The sequence below is a fragment of the Tachysurus fulvidraco genome, chromosome 7 (assembly GCF_022655615.1).
Source record: "Tachysurus fulvidraco isolate hzauxx_2018 chromosome 7, HZAU_PFXX_2.0, whole genome shotgun sequence".
Taxonomy (NCBI): domain Eukaryota; kingdom Metazoa; phylum Chordata; class Actinopteri; order Siluriformes; family Bagridae; genus Tachysurus; species Tachysurus fulvidraco.
Genome location: NC_062524.1, coordinates 18,376,241 through 18,402,932, shown reverse-complemented (window position 1 = coordinate 18,402,932; position 26,692 = coordinate 18,376,241). Strand labels below are relative to the sequence as shown.

At 38.4% G+C, this 26,692-nt stretch overlaps 2 protein-coding genes across 4 annotated transcripts; one reads left to right on the top strand and one right to left on the bottom strand.

Annotated features, from left to right (window-relative positions):
- Positions 1-3,226: 3,226 nt before the first annotated feature.
- On the bottom strand, positions 3,227-22,169 carry kitb (KIT proto-oncogene, receptor tyrosine kinase b). 2 transcript variants are annotated; one of them, XM_047815648.1, is made up of 21 exons: positions 21,885-22,169; positions 14,743-15,012; positions 13,350-13,634; positions 12,673-12,812; positions 11,885-12,053; positions 11,544-11,730; positions 11,024-11,139; positions 10,760-10,874; positions 9,970-10,154; positions 8,946-9,052; positions 8,351-8,477; positions 8,062-8,166; positions 7,727-7,837; positions 6,978-7,116; positions 6,568-6,629; positions 6,394-6,494; positions 6,118-6,240; positions 5,781-5,892; positions 5,081-5,180; positions 4,710-4,815; positions 3,227-4,222 (listed from the first exon to the last, which is right to left on the bottom strand). In XM_047815648.1, the coding sequence occupies exons 1-21, from the start codon at positions 21,985-21,987 to the stop codon at positions 4,049-4,051; spliced, it is 2,937 nt and encodes a 978-aa protein (XP_047671604.1). In that variant the 5' UTR covers positions 21,988-22,169; the 3' UTR covers positions 3,227-4,048. The 2 variants fall into 2 exon arrangements, with proteins under 2 accessions (XP_047671604.1, XP_027030109.1); XM_027174308.2 differs by lacking the exon at positions 21,885-22,169 and adding an exon at positions 17,487-17,932.
- Positions 16,703-26,302, top strand: clrn2 (clarin 2). Of its 2 annotated transcripts, XM_027174309.2 has the most exons (4): positions 16,703-16,828; positions 23,337-23,663; positions 24,549-24,728; positions 25,037-26,302. In XM_027174309.2, the coding sequence occupies exons 2-4, from the start codon at positions 23,411-23,413 to the stop codon at positions 25,303-25,305; spliced, it is 702 nt and encodes a 233-aa protein (XP_027030110.1). In that variant the 5' UTR covers positions 16,703-16,828; positions 23,337-23,410; the 3' UTR covers positions 25,306-26,302. The 2 variants fall into 2 exon arrangements, with proteins under 2 accessions (XP_027030110.1, XP_027030111.1); XM_027174310.2 differs by lacking the exon at positions 16,703-16,828 and having other exon boundaries at positions 23,106-23,663.
- The last annotated feature ends 390 nt before the right edge of the window (positions 26,303-26,692 follow it).

The window sequence follows — 26,692 nt, the reverse complement described above, 5'->3', positions numbered from 1 at the left end:
GTATTTGATGGCCTGGAAAAACCCTTATCATGGTCTTTAAGAACTGAAATATGTTTCTTTTACACCAGCAGTTTATAGCACAGTGCTGTTGAATGCTGGATGCTGACTAGTCAAAAAAAAAACAGGATCTCAGACGTGGTTGATTCTAATCATCTAAGATTTTCTTATTTCTTTAGTAACATCGTAAGAGATTTAATGGTAAGTGCACCAAGAAAATAGATTGGAAAACACTTTATTTTGTTACATATACATTGCAGCACAGTGAAATTTTTTTCTTCGCATAACAGATCTCAGGGTACATGATACAGCACCCCTGGACCAGAGAGGGTGGCGTAAACCCTGATCCTTCAACAACACCCGAGAGCCTTATCTGCTTGAGCCACTACTGCCACTAAAATTTAAAATTTAGCATTTAGAAGGAGTCTTCAGAGTTCTGTGTCTGTAGATTCTTCAGGAATTTAGTTTGGTGGATGTTTGGCCCCGTCCAAGGTCAATAACTAAAAATTTTAATAGTTGACAAATTGCCTTTGTACAAGTTGAATTCAAACACAAAATCTGTTTCCAAATTTGTTGTAGCGGTAACAGGAGTAACAGGGCTACATACGAATATCACGTGGTGACTTTCTAGTTTCCTCTTCAGTCACTGTAAAAACCAAAACCTAAAAAGTAATTTTCTCTCATGCTATATCAAGTGTGATTGTATTCTTTTTAAATCATTAAACTCGTATGTCATTACACGTAAACAATCCGTATACAGAATGTCAAAGATAAAATAGCTAAGTAATGATTTGACAAAGATAACAAGCTATTAACATTGGTAGACATTGGTAGATATTGGCTGTGTACTGAGCACTTAAAATGGCTGACTCCCTAATCAGTACCCTGAAACAGTATTAGAATTAACTGAGACGCTCCCATTAATTACACATCGTTGATTTTCTCGTAAGAGCAAAAGTGAAAAATAGATAAAATCACAGACCGTCTCATTTAATTTACACACAAAATAAATATAATGTACTCAAAGCCATGAACTCACTACTAAACACAATTTTAGGGAAATTTGGGGATTTTAATATTAAAAGTAGTGGTGTCGAAGTATATATAATAAAAAAAGAACACAAAACAGTGAACTCGTTCTTGTTTTTATTTTCGGTCTCACTATTAAAACAAACATGAAAAGTTCATCCTCAAATCTTTCAAAAACATATTTACAGAATCCTTTGAGGAATCCTTTAAGCCAAACAGGACAAACTTCTACTGTATCAGCAGGGGAAAAAATCTTCACCTACGTACAAATTATAAACATCTGACATTTCAACGTTTTTCTTTCTAGCTTAACTTTTGTTCAGAGGCTCAGTTTCAAAGCTTTACTTCTTACAACATTTAGAAAAAGAAAGCAGAAAATGCTAGCATGCGATGCAAAAGTTTTGATCGTTTTATATAAGTTAAGCGTTTAAGTACTGCAGTAAGTTTGACATGGCATTATCATACACTTTACAATACCAGGGCACTAAAAAAAATTTTTTTTCCTTTACAAATAACGAACAGACTTTAGAAAGGATGGATGCTTTTAGTCACAGTAATAAAGAAGACTTTCACCAAACAGTGAAACACGTGAACCAACTAACATGTGAACCAAGCACTGAAGACACCTCTGAGACATGAAAAAGCATTAATCCACAAAAAGATTTAATCACACCGCTAAGATTTGACAAACTGACTACTTACACCATGATGTCACCATGACAGCTGGGCATTAATCTCTCTAATCCTCGGTATGACTATGTTGTAATGATGTTGAACTAATGCTCTGGTGACTGAGCATAGTGAATATTGGTTAATGGTCTGACTCTTAAGATACAGCTGTCTCAGCTTTTCATGCACTCGGTATACTGCATTAGATCAATATGGCGAAATGGAGTCCAGCTGCGTGTGGATAAATATATCAACAGATACATTGGCGAGCGTGGCGAAATTTGTTTATGGTCGCTATACCGTTACTTAAATACCAGTACTTAAAGAGTAATTACACCCATGTTTGTTTCAAGTTGTCCTGGGAAATTCGTATTTACAAGTTAACGACATCACATGCGTTAAGGCCATTTTGGTCGTGGCAAGGTGGATTTTTATTAACTTTAATGTATATTAACTTTAAAAACAAAAAAACGTATATATTAAAAATTAACCATTCTAAATTATATCATTATATAATTATATGGTAATTGTAACATGCAAGTGTATTTTGTGCAGGTAGTTAGCTAGTCGATGTTGCATCCGGTTTACATTTTCTGTATGACACGCCCCCACAAATTCCGATTGTCCCGCACTTGTAATTATCACTTTGTGATGGCGTTCATTAGAGTTCAGCTCATATATACGATCTTTTCGAACACGACTTGAACACACATTAGTTGATTTTCTGGGTAGATATTAAAAAAAGTGAGAGAGAGCTCTTTAAAAGCAATCATGCACATAAAGCTTTACGTTAATAACTAACTGCACCACATTCTTTTCCAGAAGAACACTAGAAGGAGGCAAAACATCCTTTGGAAAACTTCCTAAAAACTGTACTTAAGTAAACAGTTTGGTACTGTGTGTAAATCTAAATTAAACACAGAACTACACAGTCAAAATCTATCAACATACAACACTCAAAAGGTGCTTATTCACAAATAAAATGTAAACAAGTTTAACTGATGAAAAGCACTAGCAATTAGCAGTCCTACTATTGTAAACCTACAAGCCAAAAAAGAAAAACAAAACGAATTAAACACGCAAACTAAACTAGCTAAATCACAAAACTAGCAATTTTACGCCAAGTTAACTCATCATACGTCTTAAGCTTAGATGGTGAATTTTAATTTCATTTGTGATTTCATTTTTATTTTGGACACAAAAGAGACTCTTCATACTGTAAGAGTTAACTCGGGCAAAAAATAACTGTGTTTGAGATTTGTAACTTCAAAGGAAAGTACTTCAAGAGAAAAATTTACTTGTAACTTTCTCGTATCTGATTGGCCAGATCAGTAAGGAGCCCTCTACTGAAAATTTATGGAAGGAGTCTCCATTGTCTGTTTTCCACAGGTCAGGATTTACTTCGATAAAAATTTCCAGTTTCTCAGTAATATGTTAAGCTGTATTTTAGTGTGTATATATATATATATATATATATATATATATATATATATATATATATATATATATATATATATATATATATACACATTTCAAGCTTTGTTTTGTTTTTTTATTATTTTTTTTTATTTTTTATATTTTTTTAATTGGCGATAACCAATAACAGGAGCTAGTTTGTCTCATGGAGGTTTCACAACCAGGTGATTAAAAATATGACATGCTGTTAATAAATATATTAAAAATTGTTGGCAAAATGCCACATTATAACTATACTTCTGTACATGCTGTTATACGAAAATAATGAAGTTAGTGGTGATAGTAATTTCACATCAGGTTGCATCTGTTTGTAGTACTTTAGTATGATGTCTATAAACATTGTAGTGATAAATGCTCATAGATTAAATGTTGATAGAGTACTAGCACAGATAGCTACATCTTTTTGCTCATTAGCAACTATAGTGCTATTGACATTATGGACTATCAAAATATTCTATCCATTACTGTTAATAAGGCCACAAACATCTGCCACAAACAAAATGTACATAGCTAAGCAGTAGGCAGTGTTATTTATTTGTATGCAAGTTTCTACACTATCAAAATGGATAGACATTATTTATGATAGATCTTTACAGGTTTGCTAAGGTTAAGGGATTAGTGTCTCTGAATTTTCTAGTTTCACTTTAAAATAAACATTTAGTGGTGTAATTACTCTCAAAAGAAAGAACACAAGACTAAAAACCGCAAATGGACTCGCACTAATTGTAAGGTAAAACACAAATTCACACTTCTTGACAAAATGCAGTTAAGTGTTGTAGAGATTACTCTGGCAACAACAACAACAGTGAACCTGAAAGAGAGCCACAAAGCTAAATAAAGTGTGAATGGAATCGAAGTGGTGATGAGTGAGTGGTCCTTAGCAAGTCTCATGCTCCAGAAAAACATCATTGGTGGCTAGCAACAGGGGCTGTGTTGATCCTGTGGTGCTGCCCACTGAGCTCAGCCTCTGAGACGATGCTCTCTGCAGCAATGGACAATCAGATGATTCGCTGATACTGCTGCCTCCTTTGTCACTGAGATTCAAATACACCTGTTGGGTGGAAGACAAATGTTCTGTAATTACCTATGTCTCTGTATACAGAATATGATTTCAGGTTTTCTACCTTTTTTGCACCTCAAACCAAGAATGGAATTTAACTATGAGCAAGGAATTTAAGAAACAGCGGCTCACATACAGTGTGCCATTGGATTGGTCCAAGTAATCATTCTAGCCAAGTGTTTTGATTAACTACACCATAGCAATTTTTTATAACTGAGAAATTCTGAATTTAAATGTTTGTTGCTGTACATAGATAGAAAATGTGCTTTCTAGTGTAAGTTTAAGATTAGATTGCACTCTATTGCACAGATACATGTATTTTAAGTTACAAGTATAAAACTATATAGTATAGAACAATGTGTTCAAGCTAGCAAGAAAAAGTGAGAAAATACAAACATAAAGATAAAATAAATGTCACGCAGTATCCAAGATACGTGTTCAAGATATATGAAGGTATATGTTCTAATTTAACACTCACATGTTTGGTGGCTTCAGAGAGCAACATTTCTGTCCTTTCTACCAGTTTCCTGAAATTTGGTCTCTTCAGAGGATCAGAGCTCCAGCACCACCTCATCACCTCATAACTATGAATACAAAAAACATTCATTAAAGTACAGATGAAGCACCACTCCTTGGTGATTGATTCTTTTAAGGCAATGGTACATGTCTGTAATCAAGCTGTCTCTCGCCTGAATAGTATGCATGGTCAACAGAAATGACATGAATGGTCTTAACCAGCTCTTTCATTCAGTCATCCAGAAGATGCAGCAAATTTACACAAATAGAAATTTGGAGAAGTGACATATGTTAACGTCCATTCATAATTCAACTGAAGTTGAATTTCCTCACATTTCACTTGGAGCAAATTCTGGCTCGCTCATCCTGTACCCATCCTGTATCATCTTGTAGAACATGGATCCAACTGGAACGCCGGGATATGGGCTGTTACCTGTGGAAATATGGAATAATATTTTGGTCAATATATATAGATGTGGCATTAGCTATTTTTGTAAAGATCCTCTCATAACCCAATGCAAGTCTGCAACATTCCGTTGATTAAACGAAATACGTTTTATCCGTCTAGAGAAACATTTAACAAAGACATTTGTGGAGTATGACTCGTGTAAACAATTATTCCCTCACCTTTACTTACTAAAAGCACTGACGCTGGAGACTCTTTACAGAAATACTTAGTAAACCTCTCTATCAATTTAAAAAAAATTTCAATAAATTTTTATATTTCATTTATTTGAAGCATAGAACTTAATCCGTATGAATTAGCAGTTGCTATAGAAACAATAATGTGTGAATTTCCTTTGCTTTCTTCGGAAATTAATGAACAATGAATTCTGACCAATCGGAACAGATTATCCCACTGTGCTGTGTTATAAGAAGTATTAAACTTATCTACCCAGCTATACTCTAACATCAATAAAAAGCTCATCTTTTTTTGTCTTGTTCTGAGGTCTTATTTTTTCACAAAAATCTCGACACATTCTTTGAAGAAAATCCCAATCCCCAATGTTATATAGTATATACATAAGCATACCTAGAGAGAAGATCTCCCACAGTAAGATGCCGTAGGACCAAACGTCACTTTCAAATGTATACACGCATGAAAACAGGCTCTCAGGAGACATCCATTTGACTGGGAGACGTGCCTGTAAAGTAAGCACATCATTGGTTAATGCCGTCATCATCAGAGAACAAAGATAGTTAAAGTGAGATTCTTACTAAAAGGCTGTTTAAATGATGACTTTGATGCGGTGTCAAATGTTTGTTATCGTTAAAGGTTCTTAGTCTTTTTGAATAAAACTGTGAAACAGGTCTAATGTAAAGCGACTAAATAAATTATGTGTATAAATAATAAAAGAAAAGTGACTCACGTTTCCCCTCAAAACATAGTTGGAGTCCTTGGCGATGTCACGAGCCAGGCCGAAGTCACAGATCTTGGCAACCCGACCCTTAGTCAGTAAAATGTTTCTTGCTGCCAGATCTCTATGGACGCACTATCGATACACATTGAAAGTGGTTTAGTAATAATAATAATAATAATACATTTTATTTATAGGTACTGTACTCCAGTCACAACATTTGAATAAATTCATGCTTTTATAACCATGAAATACGTCTTCATTTTCCACATGAAGCGCTCAACTTACATTTTTGGACGTGAGGAAGTCCATGCCTTTGGCGACTTGGTAAGAGAAGCTGAGCAGATCCTCAGTGTCAATAGTCAAGTCATCCTTATCATCACTCCATTCTGAGAGAGAAAGAGATTATTCTCTCATTATCTCATTTGTTCAGTTTAATTCTACTGATGTGTTTGACATTACCTGTTTGTTTAGACTTCTTCTGATAGGACCTCATTAGCATGTAGCCATTTTCTGTGCCTTCCCTACCACACAGATAACAATAGACACATTTTATTGTATAAACACACTTAAAGTTAATGTCAAAAATCATTGATACACTCATATCCAGTCCCCTTCGAAAGCACTCCTGATTTCCTGATATTTTTTAGTATTTACAGTACAGTTTTCACAAACCCAGGGCTCAAACCAAAAGAAGACACTCAGGGCTATTTGTTATTTAAACAAACAATCTAGCAGGTAAGACCTGGACAAATACCTGTCAGTCACATGCTCCAATATTTCTGATCACTGGAAAAATTGGTGGGATCAAACAAAGGGTGCTGTGAAAGCTGAAATTAACCCATGTACTGTATAAATGCGCACGTCTTTACCTTGAAGATTGTGTCTGACTTAGAAGGTTTTTATAATATCCGTCTCCTGTTTTAGAGCTGAAAAATGCATCACGCTTTCTCCTCAGGAAGTTCAGCAAGTCACCGTGACAGCAAAACTCTGTGATTACCAGAATCGGGCCTGTTACAGAGAGAAAGGTTTTTTACATCAATTCAAACAAAGATTCCTCTGGAACGAACTGGAGAATCTAAATCGCTGCTAATGATGTCATGCAGGTATAAAAACTATCAGCCCAAATGGCTCTGTGTAATATCCTGACAAGACCGTCATTGAAAGAATTCAGCTCATTCTTTCTGCTTTATTTCATTCTGTGTATTTCCTTTACAACCATTGTTAATACCATGAAAGCATCAAAACCATTATTAATAGCAAATTAACAGGATTTAGTCTTAATAGCCCATTTATTCCATACTGACTTTGTGGTCAGAGGCGTGGTCAAGCATCAGCTAGGAATAAGAGGCGGAGTCATGAGGAATGAAAGGGTAATTAAATGCACGTGTACATCTATGTGTGCTTAACAAGTATTATATTCATGCACTACAGCAAGGAGAGAGTATCAGCGTACCCAACTGTGTCCTGCTCAGCTTGTGTGTCTATTTATACCGATTTGCGGCACCTTTTGCTCTCGAGAAGCAGATTTTACTCAGTACATTAAGGTCCAGCTCTCTGTAGAAAATTCAAAAACCTGACTTTGAACTCTGTCTGAACTTTGAACACATCGACTTCTTACCTCCTACAGTACAGGCGCCAAGCAGGTTGACGATATTCATGTGGTTGCCAAGGTAACTCAGTATCTTCAGCTCTGACATCAGAGCATCCTTTTCAGTGGAGTGAGCGCTCGCTGCGGTAACAGATACACACACACGCACACGCACACACACACACACACACACACACACACACACACACACACACACAAACAAAAAAACAAGGAGAATTCAGTAAGGAGACAAAGGGTGGACTTAATCAAATCAGGGGAAAGAGCTTTGGATTGAAAAATGGGCTCTTTGTCTGCATGCACAAACACACACAAACACACATATACATATATATGTATACACATACGCTTGAGCATCTTTACAGCCACAGTTGTGACAGTGTCGGGCGAGCTGAGACCATACGCTGTAGCTGCCACCACTTTACCAAATGCCCCAGCGCCAAGGATTTTACCTGCACACACAAACACGCAGACACGAGAAGCAAACACGAGAAGCATTAAAAGATCTTAAGAAATGATCAAGAGCCATAACATATTCAGCTGTAATCTTCATTTAAGGCCTTTCTTAAGGCCCCCCCCCCCCCCCAACACACACATACAGGTACACAGGCATAGATTTAAAAAATTTCCAGTTACCAAAACGCAGCCTCTCTCTTGGAAATTCCCACTTGGGATCATAAGGCAGCTGGGTGGGGTCAATATAAGTATAGTTGTTGCCATGGATACTGTCAATCACCTTCCAGTGAATCTCATACTTGGGTTTCTGTGGTTAAATGAAAGAGTAGGAAGGAAAGAGAGTCAGTGTGAGGGAATTGAATTCGTGTGGCGTGCAATTGGATTTTCATCTGAATCAATCTGATTTTCGGCGCTAAACATTCTGTGCACTTAAAATATTATCTTTAATTAGCCTATGTTATATGTAACACGTAAGAGACTGTTTGCTTCGATTTCATATTGCCGGACCATGAGAGGAGTACCCGTCAATTTGATCAGTATTCCTGCTACGTATCTGTTACACGTCACAGAACAGGGCTAGAGAAATGCAACAAGATTGCAATCTCTTCAATAAGATTTCGATTCATCTGAAGGACTGGATATGGATAGAGAATGGTTTTAAAATAAAAGAAAAACTGAGAGGAATTGTAAATGTGTGTCTGTGTGCTTGTTACTGAATTTGTCCCGGAATTTCCTTATATTTTCTTTTAAAATTATTATTTTTAAATAGATTTACCTGCATGTACTTGTAGAGCAGTATGATTAGAAACAACATGAGCACTACAGAAGCTGTTATGACGCCAGTCAGCACCGGGGTGAAGAGTTTATGAGGAACTGTGCGCTCTGCATAGAAAAAACACAAACACAGAATCGTTATAAAATGTGATAGCGAGACTGTTGACTACTGATTTGATTAAGTAGTCAAGCACCTATAGAGTATGTATCTGGGCTAAACATGTCAGAAAAAACTAAAGATGCCCAACAAACACTACTATTTTGGTCTCTTGTCATTTCTAGACTGGATTAGTGCAATGCACTGCTGGCAGGTCTACCTACTGTATAAACGCAATCCGTCCTCTGCAAATGATTCAAATTTTTAAGAAAAGAGAAATATAAGAAAAATGGTCACTTGGTAAACAATCAACACACTTTATTCTTTCTCTGAGAAAGAGCTACCTGCCCTCTTCCTCATCCATGAACTCACAGATGCTGTGATGCAGAGATTCATTGCTCTGTTGCTGACAGGTGATGTGAGAGTATACCGTCCATCCCACCCAGAAACTATGGGAAATTTACCTCTCCCTTGGTTCCAGAGAACTTTTAACTAGTTCCACAAACGTCATTACATCAAGTTAGCTTCCGATTTTTAGCCTATTCGATTAGGTTTCCAGGCAACCGATCTGAACATCGATCAGAGCTTTCAGTTGCCCGGTGGTCTAAATATGCACAAATTTATGAATGTCCACCCCTGTATAGGGTCACGCATGTTTGTGGACATCTCTGAGAAAAGCTTAGTGTGGTTATCAATCCATGGTGTGCAAACTCTGCACAAAATAATCCCTGCAAATCTGTTGAGTGCTATATGTGTGTCTGAGAAGTAAAGATGGGATTAAGCATGATCTGAGTGCTTGCCTGGATGTTAATAAGTTTCCTCTTTCTCACATTACTGTAATGTGTAGGAGTGTGTGTGTGTGTGTGTGTGTGTGTGTGTGTGTGTGTGTGTGTGTGTGTGTGGTGTATGTATACACTGTATAGCTCACCGCTGATGGAGAACAGTGTATAAGCCTCTTCTCCCAGCGTGGTTGCCACACACTCCAGGGTGTGGTATCTTCCCTTGGTGATGTTGAGGCGGCTCTCCACCTCGGTGCGGCCAAACTTAGAAACGGACATCGTCACTATGGCTGTGTCCTCTTCTTCCTGTGTGGCATTCATTAGCTGAGAGCATCTGAAAGAAGAGAATTTACATTTTTTTAGACATCTTATATCGTATAATCTTGTCAACAGTGAGCATAAAAGTAACTTTGTTAAGGTTTTATATAATTTACAGGAAATCATTTGCCCACTGTAACTAATTTTTTACCTTCACATATAATCATTAAAATGAATCAGTAAAATGAATGAATTGAATACAATGTCATGTTGTTGGCTTGTTTTCTCATTGTTTTCATCTGTTTCATGTTTGCCCTTGCTCTGTTACTTGTTTCTGTGTTACTACGAAGCCTTTCGCTTGTATCTGTGCATTTCTGAGAGATTTGTTCTGACAATTTCTTTGTTTTATGTTATGTATGTTTATAGATTTGCTTATGATTACCACCCGTGTGTAGCTTTTGGTATGTTCCACAAGTCACACTTTGAACTGGAGTTTGCATTATTCAATTATGCGGAGTATACCATTAAAAAGTAAAAAATTGCAACCCTGTTATAGACTGAAAGTAACCTAACCAAAAAATTTAAATTGCTGGAATGTCTTAATGTCCTTGTGCTATTAACATGGATGCTGCTTGAGCTTCTTCTTTCATATGATGTCTAGTTATCACGTCTGAATCGTACCGTGTGTGTTGTGGTTCACAGTAGTACCAGGATATTTTAGGAGCAGGGTATCCTGATGCAACACACTTCACCTGTCCATCAATCGGCCCCTCCTGAGAAACAATAATCGGCTTGCCTGTTCGGGAATGAGAGAGGGATATTAGTTTACATGTAATGTGCTGTAAACATTTAGAATAATATATTCCCAGAAGACAAAAAAGAGGAGACAGGATGGGATGAAAGGAAAAGGAAGGAAGGGAAGAGAATTCTTCCGCTTTAACTCACAATTGACATGGACGAAGAACGACTTATTGATGGATGCGTAATTATGACTGGCTGAGAAAGTGTAAATGCCGCCTTCGGCGCAATGAACACGGACCAACTTCAACTCGTCGATGTACCTAGAAATAGTTTAAGGACATTAGTAGAATGATCTGTGTTACAAACTTGGGACATGATCTGTGTTACAGACTTTTTTGCACTATTCTAGTCTCCTGTGAAAGGTTTCATTTAATTGCCATGATATATTTTCATTCATTTATCAGCATTCTAGTCATTTTATAACGGTTTTTTTTAACAGCAAACAAAATAAAAATGTCCTTCTTCAGTCCGCATTTTCCAGGCTTTTAAAAGAAGGTAAGACAGTTTATCTTCTCATTCATATTTCAACGTTTATTAGTAAATGTTTAATTGTTTTCTTTGACAGAAAAAAGAAAAAAAATATTGTTCCTTTTTTCAGTCCACATTTTCTGCAAGACTAATTTGGAGAAAGAGTGTAAAATAAAATACATGTAGGTGAGTTTACCTGTATTGCTGGTTATGTAGTGTGATGACGTGCTCAGAAGTGTTTCTGAGCTGTTGGTTGTTGTAAGTCCAGTATGCAGAGCTTGGCTTGGGGTATGAGGTCATCTCCACTCGCAGTGTCAGACTCTCTCCCTCTCGCACATCCACAGCCTTGTTCTCTCCTTCGGTTACATTAATGAAGCCACGTTCTGTAACATACCGATATAATCTAACCACTCTGTAATAGACTTAGCTAAGACAAAAAGATATACAAGCCAGCTTGTGGTTAATCCTGCTTATGTGTAATACTGGAAAACAATGTTTCACTGAAGCATACAGACACTTAGGATGTTTGTTTCTAACCGTAAACGTCAAGGTGAACTGTAGCAGTGGAGACACCCTTCTCATTCTGGGCCTGGCAGCTATAAATTCCAGAGTCGCTAATCACTGCAGATTTAATCCAGAGTGTAGATGAGCGCTTGTAACCCCAGGACCCAGGCAGGATGTGAGAGGCATGTGACTCCACTGCATTCTGAAACCACAAGACATCAGGAGTTTAAACGAAAAAGCCAGCCGAGTTCTATTTTATCCTGAAATGACTTGCAGAGTGATCTTTATAATTAACATAAGAACAGTTTCCGACATTACCCAAAATGCCTAATGGTTATCAAATTGTATGACTGCGATTTAGCCCTTGCTTCATTTCTAACTAATGGTCCAAATGTTCATCCAGCTCTTTCACTTTCTAATTTGTATGCTATGGTCAAACAGATCAACTTCTATAGCTTCAAATCTAATGCTAATGCTGCTTTTAGTACGATCATGTAGCGCTAATTAGCCGATTTGATGCTCCGCTGTAATTCTACTGTCCTGATTATTTGCACTAACATCTATGCTGAATTTCTCGTTATTGTAACTAATCGTTGAAAATGGTTATTGGGAATATTTGCAATATCCCCCTTTGACATCAGTGTGTGACACAAGCACTTTTCCCGCAGGAATAATGAAAGTACATACTGTATCTGGCCACCTAATTAGCACCACAAACGCTAAACACATCGCAAACATGTCAATACATATACATAGTTAATATGTTTCAGGGTCCTTCAATTTGTCTCTACATGTGGATGTACAATTTGTGAGGATCGTACCGCTCCCAGAGGGAAGCTCCATGCCAAATGAAAGTCATGATTGATGTTAGAGGTGCTGCAGATGAGCTCAAGCGCTTCGTCCTTCATCAATATCACGTCTTCTGATCTGGACAGATTTATTACTGGAGCAGATTCTGGAACTACACAAAAAAAACACACAAGGTACAATATAACACCATGCTGAAGAAAGTATTGTCTCCACAGCAATAAAAGCATCAATTACGATTAAAGCAAAACTACACAAATCACATGTACTACACAAGTGGAGTACTAGTTCCTGAGAAAATTCTTGATTCGAATTGGTCACAAGGTGTTGATTTGTTTCCTATAACAGCAGCTCTGACAATAAATCTGGCTTTGTTGTTATTTCTATATGGAAAATAATCAAATTCATGTTGGTAATGTGTGTGGAATGTGTGTGTGTGTGTGTGTGGACTTTCATTATTTATTAAAAAAAAAACTTTTCCATCACGTTTCACTGCATCTATCAACATTAGGTCATGATTATGTGTCGGCTTCATCATTAACTTCTTGGTCTCATCAAATTCCTTTTCAATATATTTGGGCATTATTTCAATTTTCTGCCAGTTCCAATTAATGTGCAAATTTCAAATTTGCATAAAAACAGGTTGATGGAAACCGCATGTTCCTCTCTCTGCATTAGCATATCGACAGACCTTGTCTCACGTTCACGTCGTACTGGCTCGACTTCACTGTCACCCCACCCATAAGGCCGGTGCAGACGTAGCATCCCTCGAAAACCTTGGTGATGTTATGGATGACGATGCCTTTCTGTGGGTCAGCCGTATAGGAAAGTCCAGCCGGTATGGCGCTGCCACTGCAGCTCAGTAAAGACAAGCTGGTTATGGCTGGATCTGTCACTAAGCACGGCAAAGTGCAGTCCTCGCCCTCTTTCGCTAGCAAGCCGTTCACCATAGAGCGTACAAATGCATTCTCCAGATCTGTCAGGAAGAGAAAATGAGAGGGGTTATTTATAAAATGATTTGGTCTGACCTATGGATCTGCAAAGGCTACAGAACACCATGCACATTAGTGTCTTGAGAAATTATAGCATGCTCCTTCTCAAACAAATCAACCTGAGTTTCGACTGGACAAACTTTCAAGCCTTGGACACAAGCCTAAGTGCTGCAAACAGCATTCTCTTAGCTGTCACTGACTAAGCAGTCTGTAATATATAAGCCATATGCAGTATTGTATAAAGTATAGTATAGTACATGTGCTAATGTGCATTTTTTTGTAATTCTACAAAACATCTAGTTAGTTTATTTTGTCACTGAAAGCCTATTTGGATTAATTGTACATGAGGAGGTGGGGTAATGAAATTACATGTCTAACCATCATGTCAGTAGTCATTTTTGCTGAAAGATTACTTCTCAAAAGGAAAAAAAAAAAAAAATCATATCTTGTACAGTATGTCCAGATTTTCTTATATCCTGTACCTCCAGTATTCCCACTGTAGGGTCACTGGCATACAGGAATGGATACCCCATGTGTTCTTCTTCTGTTGTAGCTTATTTTTTGTTAAAGTGCCTGATAGAGAAATCTGATCCCTTCCATGTACTATAGATCATATCCACAGAGCATGTACTGTGGAAGATGTTAAGGAGCAAGGTGTCTCTGGGGCACTACACTTAAAAGGACACATTTGTATCATTTATCAGGGTACATGTTGGTACCAAACACATATTTTTCTTTGAAAGGCACAAACTATACGGGTACGGCATATGTACCCTTGAGCGCACTGCCCCAGTGACTTGTGATCTGTTGTACCACTTAAATGCCCAATTTTGGAGCATGTTTTATATCTGACAGTGTATAATGTTGACATTCCTACTGTTTTCGATGCTATTTCCACCTAGAAATTAAGAGTGTCCATTCAGGAACATCAGTCTAAATTAAACACAACAGAGAAAGATGGCTAGGACCATTCCTAAATCATGAGATTTCAACCTTTAGTCAATAGTCCTCAACACCAGATCCGGATACAAAAGAACCTCATACAGGTAGCAAATACACACATAATATAATTTTTTTTTCTCTAAAAAATACCTTTCACATAAATGTAGATGGAGCTCTTTTCTCCTGTTTGAGTGCTCTGGCAGGTGTAGCGGCCCATGTGCTGAAGCTGGATGGAGGCGAGGTTAATAACGAAGGCTCCGTCTTTCGTTTGTTCGCCCTCAATTCTCTTGCCTTTATCCCGGTGCCACCGCAGTTTGTCAACATAGGCCCCTGTGTTGTCTACGCAACGCAGCTCTAGTTGCCCACCCTTTTGAATGACCAGGTGAGGACCATCAGGAGTGATGACTGGCTTGAACAAGCCTACGCAAGAGAACATATTACTCAATTTATTGCTTTCTGTCTGTCTGTAAAGGATCACTGGTAAGAAATTGTGCTTCTGTAATACAGTGGAAGCACTAAATTGCTGTACTGCTGAGCTTCATTTATCAAGTCCATCGTATTAGCTGAAGCAGTTCCATGCCAAAAATCAGTTCAAACACATAAGCAAGCAGAGTGACATGATATTTTTATCCTCAAGTTCAAATTCTATATCATATTCAGTACTCACACTAACCATTGTAAAACAATATATAGTTTATATAGTCTATAAGAACATGGCTCAGGCAGCAACTGTGACTGCAAGCTTCATATTATATGTTAAGTGAACAGAACAATAATATGTTATTATTTTATGTTATACAGTAAATATATGTTGACATATAGGGTAGATGCTACACTTAAAACATTTTTTTTAAAGAGATTACATTTTCTCCCCATGCTTTAGGATTTCCTCCTACTCTTGTGTCCTGCCCTAGTGCATAAACATGCAAAGTAGGCTGACTAGCATCATTAAATTGTCAGTAGTGTGTGAATTAGTGTCTAAGCGTGTGTCTGTGCCAAGTGGCTACTATCCAGGATTTTCCTTCCCTTTTCCCCAAATTCTCTGCGATAGGCTCCAGGTTCCCTGTGATCCTGTGAGATAAATGATAGAACAATTGGAAAGATGGATGGAAAGAATCTCCATAGTAAAAGGTAAAGCTCCTTGTCGAAATATATGGTTGCTAAGAGAAAAAAGCAAGGCTGGTAAGGGAACAACCTTTTTTAGCTGTTGTCTAAGTTACAACACAAACTGACTTGTTTAACAAATGAAAATTGCTGAGGTATAAAAAGAGGAAAAACTCTTCAGGCATGTTGTGGATTATTTTCCTAAAACAGCACATCATTAATTGTTTTAATGTGTACCCAGTCTCTGTCATATCCTCAGCAAAGACTAATAAAAGGCACTTATGTGCTAGGATGATTGCATAACCACAGGTTAAAGTTACGTTAAAGAATATGTATGTTTTTGACCAAAATTATTTTATTTGTGTAACTGTCAGAAGCCAATATCAACATTTTTTCTCAAAACCATGTTGAGAGAACAGAAGACTAACAACCATTAACATAAGCTTGAAAACAAACACAATAATAAACAAAGAATCATGAGCCACATTGTCCGAAGTCAGGTAGATTTGAACGTGAGGATTTTATTTTTGAATAAAGGATGAGCCTAAAACACTAAACCAATGAAAACAATGCCCTTAATAATCAAATGTCCAAAAAAATATTCAAAACGAAATGTCCAAAAGAAAGAAAGAAAGAAAGAAAGAAAGAAAGAAAGATGTTTTCAGTCAGCAGTTTTAGCCTTTAGTTTTTCCCCCCAAATCACATTCAGTTCAGGCTTGAGGATTTTATTGGAGTCAGTGGATTTTGTCATGGTGTTTTTTATATTTATAGTTCTATTTATAGCAAGCGATGCTTCGAGAAGATGGAAAAGCTGTCCTAATATATCAGAACCATCCTATTAAAATATTAAAAGCTCTCATTAAGTGCCAGTGATTACTCCAACGCCCATCACCCCCACCACCCCCCCCCCCCAAAAAAAAACTACCCCCCCCCCCCAAACTCACCCTAACTTCCAACCACCCCCAACCTCCACCCTCCCAATAAAAAACAAACAAGGGGCATGTAGAGGGATTGCTCTGCCCAACACCTGTTTCTGCTAGCCATGCTGCTTAAATAATCCCCCCAGACACCTCAGACACCGGTTATGCAAATGAAAAATGTGAAGTGGGAAAACTGGCCACATTACAGCTAGGTAAGCAAGTCTCGACACCTCACCTATACACCCTATCCACAGCAAATGCCATGTTTTTTTTAAACCTATATCCTATTGGAGCTGATTGTTGCTTTGTTTGCTATCCAGTTGCTCGTAACTGCGCGCACTTAATTTAATACTTCGTCTCTAATTACAAGCTATTCAATTATTGACAAACCTAAGCGTCAGTTCCCATAAGAGCCATAACAGGACTTGGAACAGCCAAAGAGCTCCAATTAGTTTTATTGTAAGAATAAACCTATTAAGATCAGCATTATAGATCAGCAGGGGAACAAAGTACTAAACTCGATAGGATTTCCTCTTAAAGCTTAAAACTCGTTACACTTTTTATGGAGCTTATTTTAAGTATCCACAAAGAAAAAAGAAATGCAAATGAAATGTCGGTGTTGTTACCAAACCAGCAACAAGGACAGATACGGGTTTTTTTTAAAAGTACTATTACTATTTGTTTCTGCCTATTTATATAAGAAAGATCTTAAAAACAGACTACACAATAAAATATCAACCTGCCCTACGATGTGATAAACATGATTATATATGATCTGGTTCTTTATAGGTTTTTATAGATCAAATAACGTCCAATTGTATTGCTCTAGTTGAAATGGTAATAGCTCAGAAGTATAAAAAACAGTCTTACCTGATGGTAAGGTGAATAAAAGTAGGACCGCGAATAGAATCCAAGCGCATGCCATCTTTTTTGCCCCATGCACCAGGAGTGCGACCGCTCGCGCCTCTCCGGGCGCTTTCCGTGTCCTCTTTACGCACTTTGCGCGCGCGCGTGTGTGTGTGAGAGAGAGAGTGTGTGTTCCTTCAAACCCAAGCTCGCGCTCTCGGCTTATGAGGAGTGTTTGTTTTGGACAGACGGTGTGCCACACATCAGGCACGGGCACAATGCCCGGGCTTCCCGGAAATGAGGACTAAGCTACGGTGCAGAACAGAACTGTTTTCGATACCCATTAGATTAAGTGTCCGATTTTGGCTCCTCTCACCTTATGAGTCTTGTTGTTTCGGAAATACATTTTATGACGTGACGGTGTGCTGCGTCAGTATCCTCTGTAGGGGAGTGTGAGAATGCTGATACGTTCACAGATGATGTTTGTGTTGGACTTGAACACATGTACTGCAGGGACGTGGCCAGATATTATACAATGTGGGGACCAGTCACTTTGGTACGGGGGGGCGGTCCTAACAATAACATTATGAATTTAATATCATTAGCTAATGGTAGCTTAGAAAGAATTGAAGTAATCCAATCTAATTATTTGTTGTAGTCATTGGGACCAGGGAAGCTTTAGCTACTTCTGTGTTAATGGCTTGTTCCACACAATAATAATAATAATAATAATAATAATAATAATAATAATAATATCTAAATGGTTTGGCCAAAGGGATGCTTCATAACTATAGTGTCACACATCACCTTTTATCCTCTTATGTAATTTCAAGGAACTCGTTTTTCTCCTAACGCGTGTGCACAACTGTCTGTAAGTCTGTTTCTGAGAGCCCCAGTGCACATGCGGTACCTAGCGCTTGTGTGTGTTTGTGTATTTATGGATCCACATGTGTATGGCTGAGATCGAAAGAGAAAGAGGAAGAACAATAGAAAGGTGAAGATGCTGACTCACTGCCTGACTCTCTCTCTCTCTCTCTCTCTCTCTCTCTCTCACAATGAGTCACTCTAATCTCGAAGGGTATACTGTATGATCACTTCTCCTTCCCTCCCTCCCTCCTTCCCAAGAAAACCCTGTCCTTCACAACTACTATATCATTTTACATTAATATGCCTACTGACCACTGAGCGCCTGAGTATGAGTAAGATAGATGGAGAGAGAGAGAGAGAGAGAGAGAGAGAGAGAGAGAGAGAGAGAGAGAGAGATACTGCAATCTTACTTTACACTGGAACTTGTTAATTTGCATCATCTTAGCATTTCTATGCACCGAGAAAAGTGGAAATGTGACAAAGATGTAATATTCTCTCAATATACAATAAGTAGTTACAGTCATTACAGTAAGCTGTAAACAAATACTGCAGTAAGAATGCTGTATCTTTTAATTACAGTCATTTCATGGCAGCATTAGACATACTTTCCAGTATCATTACTTTCGAATGAACAATGTGACTAAAAGCCTGTGGTCTGAAGAAAAGTCAGCAGTGAAGAATTACGCATAGTGATTTCCACGATCTGTATTGTTCATTGTGTTTCTACATTTCTTGGGGGAGGGGCCATGTCTGCTTAATGATGGCTCAGCACGTTCGCTTCAAACCCCCAAGGGGAGGGGAATGATTCAAGCCTCCACCCCATGGGTTTAAGGATTACAAGCTCTCCCTGTGCTTAAGGGGTTTCCTCTGGGTTATATTTACTGGCAACTGTTCCACAGCGCGTTCAGTGTTTTCCTCATTCACTCTGTATTTCATAAGAAATTAACTCATTAAGCGTTCCATGCACACAGGAAAGCTTTCCATGTCTCATTTTTAACCCTTTTTTAACCTCCATGTCTACAATCTAAAGCTATGCTTGAGTAGAGAGGCCATAGAGGAGAGCTAGTTTAATGGAGGATGATGGTAACCTAATGAAGTTTGCCTGTTTGGGTTATTGCTGACTATGCACAAGACCCCAGTCCACCAAAATCCAAAGCCCATCAGGGCCTTACATCCTATTACAACATAATCAGGGTATAGGATGGCGTCTTCCATAGTGGTTTTTAAGTGTTTACATGTCTTCAGACTGAGAGAGCATTGGTTTTGTGGTCCGCTTTCACTTGTTATTTCCACAGATGTTGCGAACTCGTTTGACCTGCACGGGCCAAGACCAAAGTTACAGTATCTTTACAGCCAAATAACTTTTTTTTTGAGTATTTGCTCCATGACACATTTTTCCAGTTGTGTGATAGGAAGAACGTTTGATTTTTATCTTCTCATCATAAACATTATATGGAAAACCAGGTTTAAATTATGTAAAGATTTTTTTTTTAATTGCACACTCTTAATTGAGACAAAAAAAAGAGATTTTGTATAGCCGATTAACTGGAGGAAATTGTGTGTGGAAATAATTGGAGAAAAAGGGACACATTAGCACAAAGAGAACCCTGAGAGTAATTATACTGGCCTGTTTACATTATCATCAAACCCTTTAAAAGCTTTTATAACTTTTCTCATAACTGCATTAAAATGCATTAAAACACATTCCAGCATGCATTAAACCCATAAACGATTGCCAAAACCACAAGTCCAGTTATTTGACTTGCACAGTTAGCTTAGCGGGCATCGCTTCTGCTCTTCTGGTCAATATATTTCCACTTCTCTAATCGATATTATAAGACTCTGTAGCCACAAAAAAAACAAGTTGTTGTAGTGTGCGTATGTTTACCAAGGTATGCACTGATAGGGATGTTGCTGAAGTTTGAAAACAATGTTATATTTTATCCATCACAGTGTATCATGAAGTCAAATATTATTTATATTTCTCTGGAAAATGTAGGGAGGCTTTAACTGTCTAGACCGAATTTGTCAAACATACATCCATCCATTCTCCACATATACTACTGGGTCACAGAGAACCTGGAGCCAATCCCAGGGGACTCCACACACCTTCGATGGGACGCCAATCTGTAGCAGGCATCAGTCTTGCAGTGACAGTGTTTTTAATCTGCTCACATGCAGCTGAAGTTGAGACAACAAAAATAATAACGTATTAGAAGACGTACATTAATATGAACGTTGCAGCTGGATATACAGCTATTCTGTTGCCTTCTGTTATGTAAGAGCAAGTGTATCTATGTTCCCAGGGTCCTATGTTCCCAGGCCTTATGTTCCCCAGATGTCTGTCACACAGCACCTGACAAAAGGTCTTATGTTCTCAGGGTCCTATGGTCCCCAGATTTATATGCCACATAATGAACACATGACAATGGGTCCTATGTTCCCTTAGGTCTCAGTGTCCTATGTTCTCCGGCTCCGTATAGCACATAATGGGAACCTAAAATACATGTCCCTAGCTCTGTGTTCGTTGAATATGACATGGGAGTATTTTGGGAACTCATCAAAGGGGTATCACTGCCTCCATATGACTCCCAATGAGGGCCCGGCAAAATGAGTCCTAACTACATAAAACATTTTTAAAAGTTTATTTAATACGTGCTAACAGTATATTAGGAAACATAGGAGCCTTTGTCATGTGTACATTAAGTGCCATTGAAATCTGCGGCACATAGGACCCTGCGAACACAGGAATGACTCGAGAAAATCAAGGGTGATCAATGTAATGCATTTAGATTGAAATATTTTGGAACGTTAGTTGCTGTAAAGTTAGTTTTTGTTTACGTTATAAGCTACTAAAATCCATTTGTTTTTGTTTTTCTTTACACAGATAATGCAGCTTGTCTTGTTTGCACAGAAAGGTGCAAAGTCACCTTTGCCAGGTTTCCTATGGGGGCAGAAAACTTACTAGCCATAACAGAGTGCTGACTCTAGATTTCTTCCAGAAATGCTAAATAAACATTACAGAAAACTTCCATGTATCACAAGAAACATGTATTTTATTAATTAAACATGTTTTGATGTGTTTTTCAGTCCCTCTAGAAAGTCTTTACTGTAGAAACAGTACCGTGTTAGAAGAAGGGCATTAATATAAACGAGTGATATGCATTACATCCGGTATTTCGGTCTAGAAAATTCAGATTCGTAGTCGTAGGTGTGAAACCTTAGAATCCGTATAGTAACTGTTTATGGAGGAATCTGGACGGATCAGTGATGAAACGTCTCCCTCTTGTGAGTACAGCCACCACCAAGTTAGAACATCTCCAGTGTCCTTGGTTAATTCATCATAATCAGACTAGTTGTCCATGTGAATCTTTATCCCTATTTAATGTAGTTTAGATGGGCAAAGCTTTTTTTGTATATGAGCAAAATTATGAGAAAGTTCCTGAGGATGTTGATGCTGGCTATGATAGAAAAGTGTCAAAGAAGAAGGCGGTGAATCGCATATTCTTTAACATCATGCGGATGGCCAGGTGCAGGTGGGTGTGCTTTGTTTACCTGGGGAAGGGTTGGAATCAGGATGGGAAAAAGGCAAACCGGTGAAGACAGTGTAATGCTCTGGGAAATGTTCTGCTGGGAAACTTTGAGGTCTGGCCTTCATGCTGATGTTACTTTGACACCTTCAACTTACATGAACATTACTGCAGACTGAGTACATGCCTTCATGTCAACATTATTCCCTAACGCTATTGAGTGGCCTATATTTAAATGGCGTAGATTAAATATATTTAAATCTGGCAATTGTGTTTCTAGCTGTAACGAGCCTGTCTGTGTTTCCCCATGTTTCTGTCTGCCGTCTTTCCCTGATGTTAATTGTTTGCTCCGCCCACTCATTCCTTACCATGGACACTAATTGCATTCCATCTCTTCCCCAGGTGTTTTGTCTTTGTCTCCGATTGTCTCTGCTTTGTGATTGGTCCCTGTTTACCATATATACACTGTTTGTTCATTCCCCTGTTGTGAGTCGTTGTTGGTGTTTTCGCTTCCCTGTTCCCTGTTCCCTGTTCCCTGTTCCCTGTTCCCTGTTCCCTGTTCCCTGTTCCCTATCCTGTGTTATGACCTGTTTTGCCTGCCTGTTTCTGTTTTGTTTAAAAATAAGTAAAACTGCATTTGGATCCAAACTTGCCTTTGTCTCACCATGTCACATCGTGACACTAGCCATATTTACTAATTTTAAGCTTTAAATAAAGATTAAGAACTTTAGTGACATTAGAACCATTTTAAGCTGAAACTGAGAAAAGTATCTAGAAGTACATGTGATCATTTTGTAAAGGTACAAAAAAAACATAAATAAAGAGAAATGTTAGTTAATGTCACTTATAATCAAGTTATTTGGATTTGCTAAGATTTGACTGCTACTGTAGTGAAGCATCTCCTTGTTCCACATGACCGAGACCCAATCACGCTTGACCTTTATCTTTATTGTGCATTTGACAAGGTTATGGCAGTGAAATATAGAGACCTTACACTGTGCATGATATTTTATTAGATGTAGACAGCAGGCTCTGTAGACTGGTCTGAGAGCTAAAGGATGAATAATAATGAAGCGCATGTACAAGGTGATTGAGTGTGTGTGTGTGTGTGTGTGTGTGTGTGTGTGTGTGCACGTGCTTTGTGGTTGTGTGCATGCTTTGTTGGTGTGTGTCTATGACATGTATATCTTGGTGGGGACCAAATTTCCATAAGGATAGGAACGTGTGTGAGTGTGGCAGAGGGCATTAAAATCCCTGGCTTGGAACTGTAGCACAGCTAAAGTATAAGGTTTCGTTCTGAGGGAGAGAGAGCTGTGTTTGACCTGGCTCGGCTTCGGTTTCCTCATCTTTAGTGTTAAGCTACACTACACTTTACTTTTTTGCCTTATTCAGAGGTTACCTTGCCTTATTGACCTGAGCAAAACACCACAAAATGAGGTATTTACAGTCTACCTTTTCATTCCATTACTTTTTTCAGCAGTGGATGTCTGGAATAGCTGTATGTGACAAAGCAAGGAGGAATGTGGCGGAAAGGTACGTGTGAAAGGAGCCATGCCGACTCTGTGGAAGCGGATCGTGTTCTCTGTAGGCTCCATACTGAGTAGCGGCTCGGTGGTGCTCCTGGTTGTGGCGCTCTCCACCGAGCGCTGGATCACTGCGACCTTACTGTGTCAAACCGGGGTCGATCTGGTGAACGCGTCAAAGCCGGAGCTTGAACAGTTCACTGGAGATATTTACTACGGGCTTTTTCAAGGAGGAAAAACACGGAGATGCGGCCTCGGCAGTCGTCGTTTCAAAATTTACAGTGAGGACTTTTTTATTTTTTTAACAATGCTACCAGCCTTGATAACACAAACTGAGCTGGTCAAACTGGGAGATCATCGTTGCCAAGTAGAAAGAAAGCAGGTTCTAATTTACCACCAGCTCTGTTTAGGGGACAGTAACATGCTGAAAAAAGGCACTAGAAGGCGCCTTTGCATATTAATTGAAATGTTATGATGATTTGCATCTGAAAATGAAGACATTCAAAATAGACAGGAATGATCAGGTTGGATCATAAGTATGGAGTAAAACACTGTTAGTAGTTCATCTTGCTGTGGGAAAAAAATAATAATGTGCATTTTATCTCTATTACACCGTTTTTAACTGATAACCGAACAACATTTCTTTCTTGTGTAACACTCTATATTTATTACGTTAATAATTTGGTTATTTTAGCCAAAAGTTTCTGTACACTTGATCTTCACTGGCATCATGTGCTTGTTGAACATCGGGTTCCAGATTTAGTCCCCCTTAGCTCTTATAATAAGATCCACACTCTCTTCTTTCCACTAGATTTTGGACATGGCTGTGGGGATTTTATGTTATGTTTTATATGATCAGACATTGATGATCTGGGTGCAGTCAGCATTCCAGTTTATCCCAAAGGTGTTCATTGGGTTGAGATTTATTCTTCCAGTTTAATTTTGGCAAACCAAGTCTTCCTCAAGTTTGCTGTATACACAGGTGCATTGTCATGCTGGAACAGGTTTGTTCCAGTGAAGGGAAATTGTAATGCTAAAACATATTATGACATTTGTTACATGTTTGTGTGCTTCCAACAGTTTTTAGAACCACCTACTCTCATGATGGTCAGGTTTCCACAAACCTGTGGCCTTATAATTTTTAATTTTCATATGCTCTTTTTCAGTTTTCCCAAAACTGATTAGAAAGGTCAACGGTGGACTTCATATGATCATAATCTTCTTCCTCTTCTTTGCGATTGGCTTTGCATTGGTCAGTCTGGCATTCTGCATTTACAATGCCAGAAAAGTGCCTTACCAGTCCATTAAAGGACCTCTAGGTCTCTACCTCTGGAACCTCATCGCAGGTAAGTTACCAGTAACTACCAAATATGGCTCAGGGGTTAATAGTCTGGCTTACTGTTCAGACAGATGGGGGTTTAAGCCCCAGCATCTGCAAGCTACCATTGATCTTCTCTTCCAGTAGTATCAAGTGCTAACATTTGTGTCTAGATGAAAGAAAACACTTTTCCTCTGTTGTGCTTTACAAATAGATAATTGGTATAACAGATATGCTGTATTATGCTGATGAAAGATCATTTAGACACATTTAACAAAACAGAGAATTTAATGGCTACGCAAAAAATTCAGCAATCTCTCACTCTTTCTTCCTCAGCTCTGTTCGGTTGTCTCGGCTTTGCGTGTTTCATCGCAGCAGTCCGGTGTCATCGGTTAACAGAACGTGTAGCAAACTTTCAAGAAAATCTGTTTAAACTGGTGGTTTTAGAGGAGAACCTGGGATTCTCATTTTGGCTCTGTGTTGCCAGCATTGTCTCACACGGAGCCAATATACTGGTGATTGCTTCAAGCAAAATTCATCTGCCCAAAATACAGACCAAAAAACCAGAGGAACCGACTGCAACAGGAGATGATTTACTGTACTGAAAAAAAAAACGGACTCCAAACTTGAGAAGAAACAGGAGCAAAACAGACTCTTTTGCATTTATCAGGAGTACTGAACTCTGTAAACCAGCTTTCCTGTACATTGTATATTGTAGAAGAAAATGCTTCGTTGTTATGTGTCCAGCATCTGAGTCACCATTGTTTTGTACATTTACTCATTCTGTGTAGAAACAATTCCATCTTCCCACTTCAGTTGTCTTTTTTCGTTTATTTACTGTGTTTATTTAAATCTACTGAGCATAGATTGAGTCCTTGAGTTCCATGTGATAGAAACCGTGTGTGTGGGGTTCTCAAAAGTACACAGAGGAATGCATCTGACATCATCAAGCACTTTTTTCGACCTGCATTAACCCCATATCTATCTTCTTCAGAAAAGCTCCCTCAGCGTGGTGACATTCTAAGTGACCAGGGGGTCATTAACCTGTCAAACTACCCCACTCAGTCCCCTAGCCTCCAATTACAAATAACTAATGATTTCTTCTAGTGCCCTCATTGGGATAAAGTTAATACAATTTTAAATTGTAATTAAATATCTAATAACACTGGCCCTTGTATTTCTCCCAGACTAAGTTATCTTCTTTAGCAAGAATCTTTAAAACCAGTTTAGTGCCCTGGAGTAGGTTCTCATGGTTATCACTCTCAGAGTCAGCCACCCTGTAGCAACCTCAGTGAATGTAATAAAGCTGAAAGCAATTTAATTTCGTTATTGTTTCATTCTCCAAGGGATCACGCAGAGCTCCTCAACAGCTTTTGGATCACACCTAGAAAGGAAACATGGTAAGGACAGTTTACATCCCGAAGATCCTTAAGCACCAGGGAGTCCTATCTATACATCATATATGATTTAGTCCTACATTACATCATAACACATGTCTCACACCACAAGATACAATTAATGACAGGAAACTAGGAATTAGAAATGAATTGGGGGATTGTTTTGGTGAGCTGATCTGAACTTGTAGTTTTGACTGGTGCTAGAAAGGGGGTTGGTTGGTGGTGGTTGTGGTTTGTGTTTGTGGGGGGTGGGGTGTTGGTGGGGTTTATAGGATAACCATAAAACCAGAAAAAATGAAAGAGAAGCCTGAGAATGTTCATTTTCCAAAACATGTCAGGTTAAATGCTATATTGGAGATTCTAAATGTTAGAAAGAAAATTTATCAAGACTAATCACCAATCCAGACTAATCTGTCAGTGCTGGGCTTTGAGTCTGAGCTCAACTCCTAATGGACGTCTAATTTATTGATGCATATGGGCTTTTTTTTTTTTTTTGGTATGTGTGGGGTTGCATAGAAGGATTGGGAAAGGGTTCTTCCAAGGAGTACAGGACCTTTTTACTTTTATATAATGGCATTTGGCTGTGTTTGCATGG

Excerpts from the sequence above, each read along its gene's own strand:
- kitb (XM_047815648.1), bottom strand. The coding sequence starts at position 21,987 with ATGAAGGCCAGACCTCAAAGTTTCCCAGCAGAACATTTCCCAGAGCAT. Across the intron at positions 12,054-12,672 it reads GGAGCTTCCCTCTGGGAGCG|AATGCAGTGGAGTCACATGC; the intron begins GTACGATCCTCA and ends TTGTGGTTTCAG. Across the intron at positions 11,731-11,884 it reads AGTTCACCTTGACGTTTACG|AACGTGGCTTCATTAATGTA; the intron begins GTTAGAAACAAA and ends GGTATGTTACAG.
- clrn2 (XM_027174309.2), top strand. The coding sequence starts at position 23,411 with ATGCCGACTCTGTGGAAGCGGATCGTGTTCTCTGTAGGCTCCATACTG. Across the intron at positions 23,664-24,548 it reads TCGTCGTTTCAAAATTTACA|TTTTCCCAAAACTGATTAGA; the intron begins GTGAGGACTTTT and ends GCTCTTTTTCAG. Across the intron at positions 24,729-25,036 it reads CCTCTGGAACCTCATCGCAG|CTCTGTTCGGTTGTCTCGGC; the intron begins GTAAGTTACCAG and ends TTTCTTCCTCAG.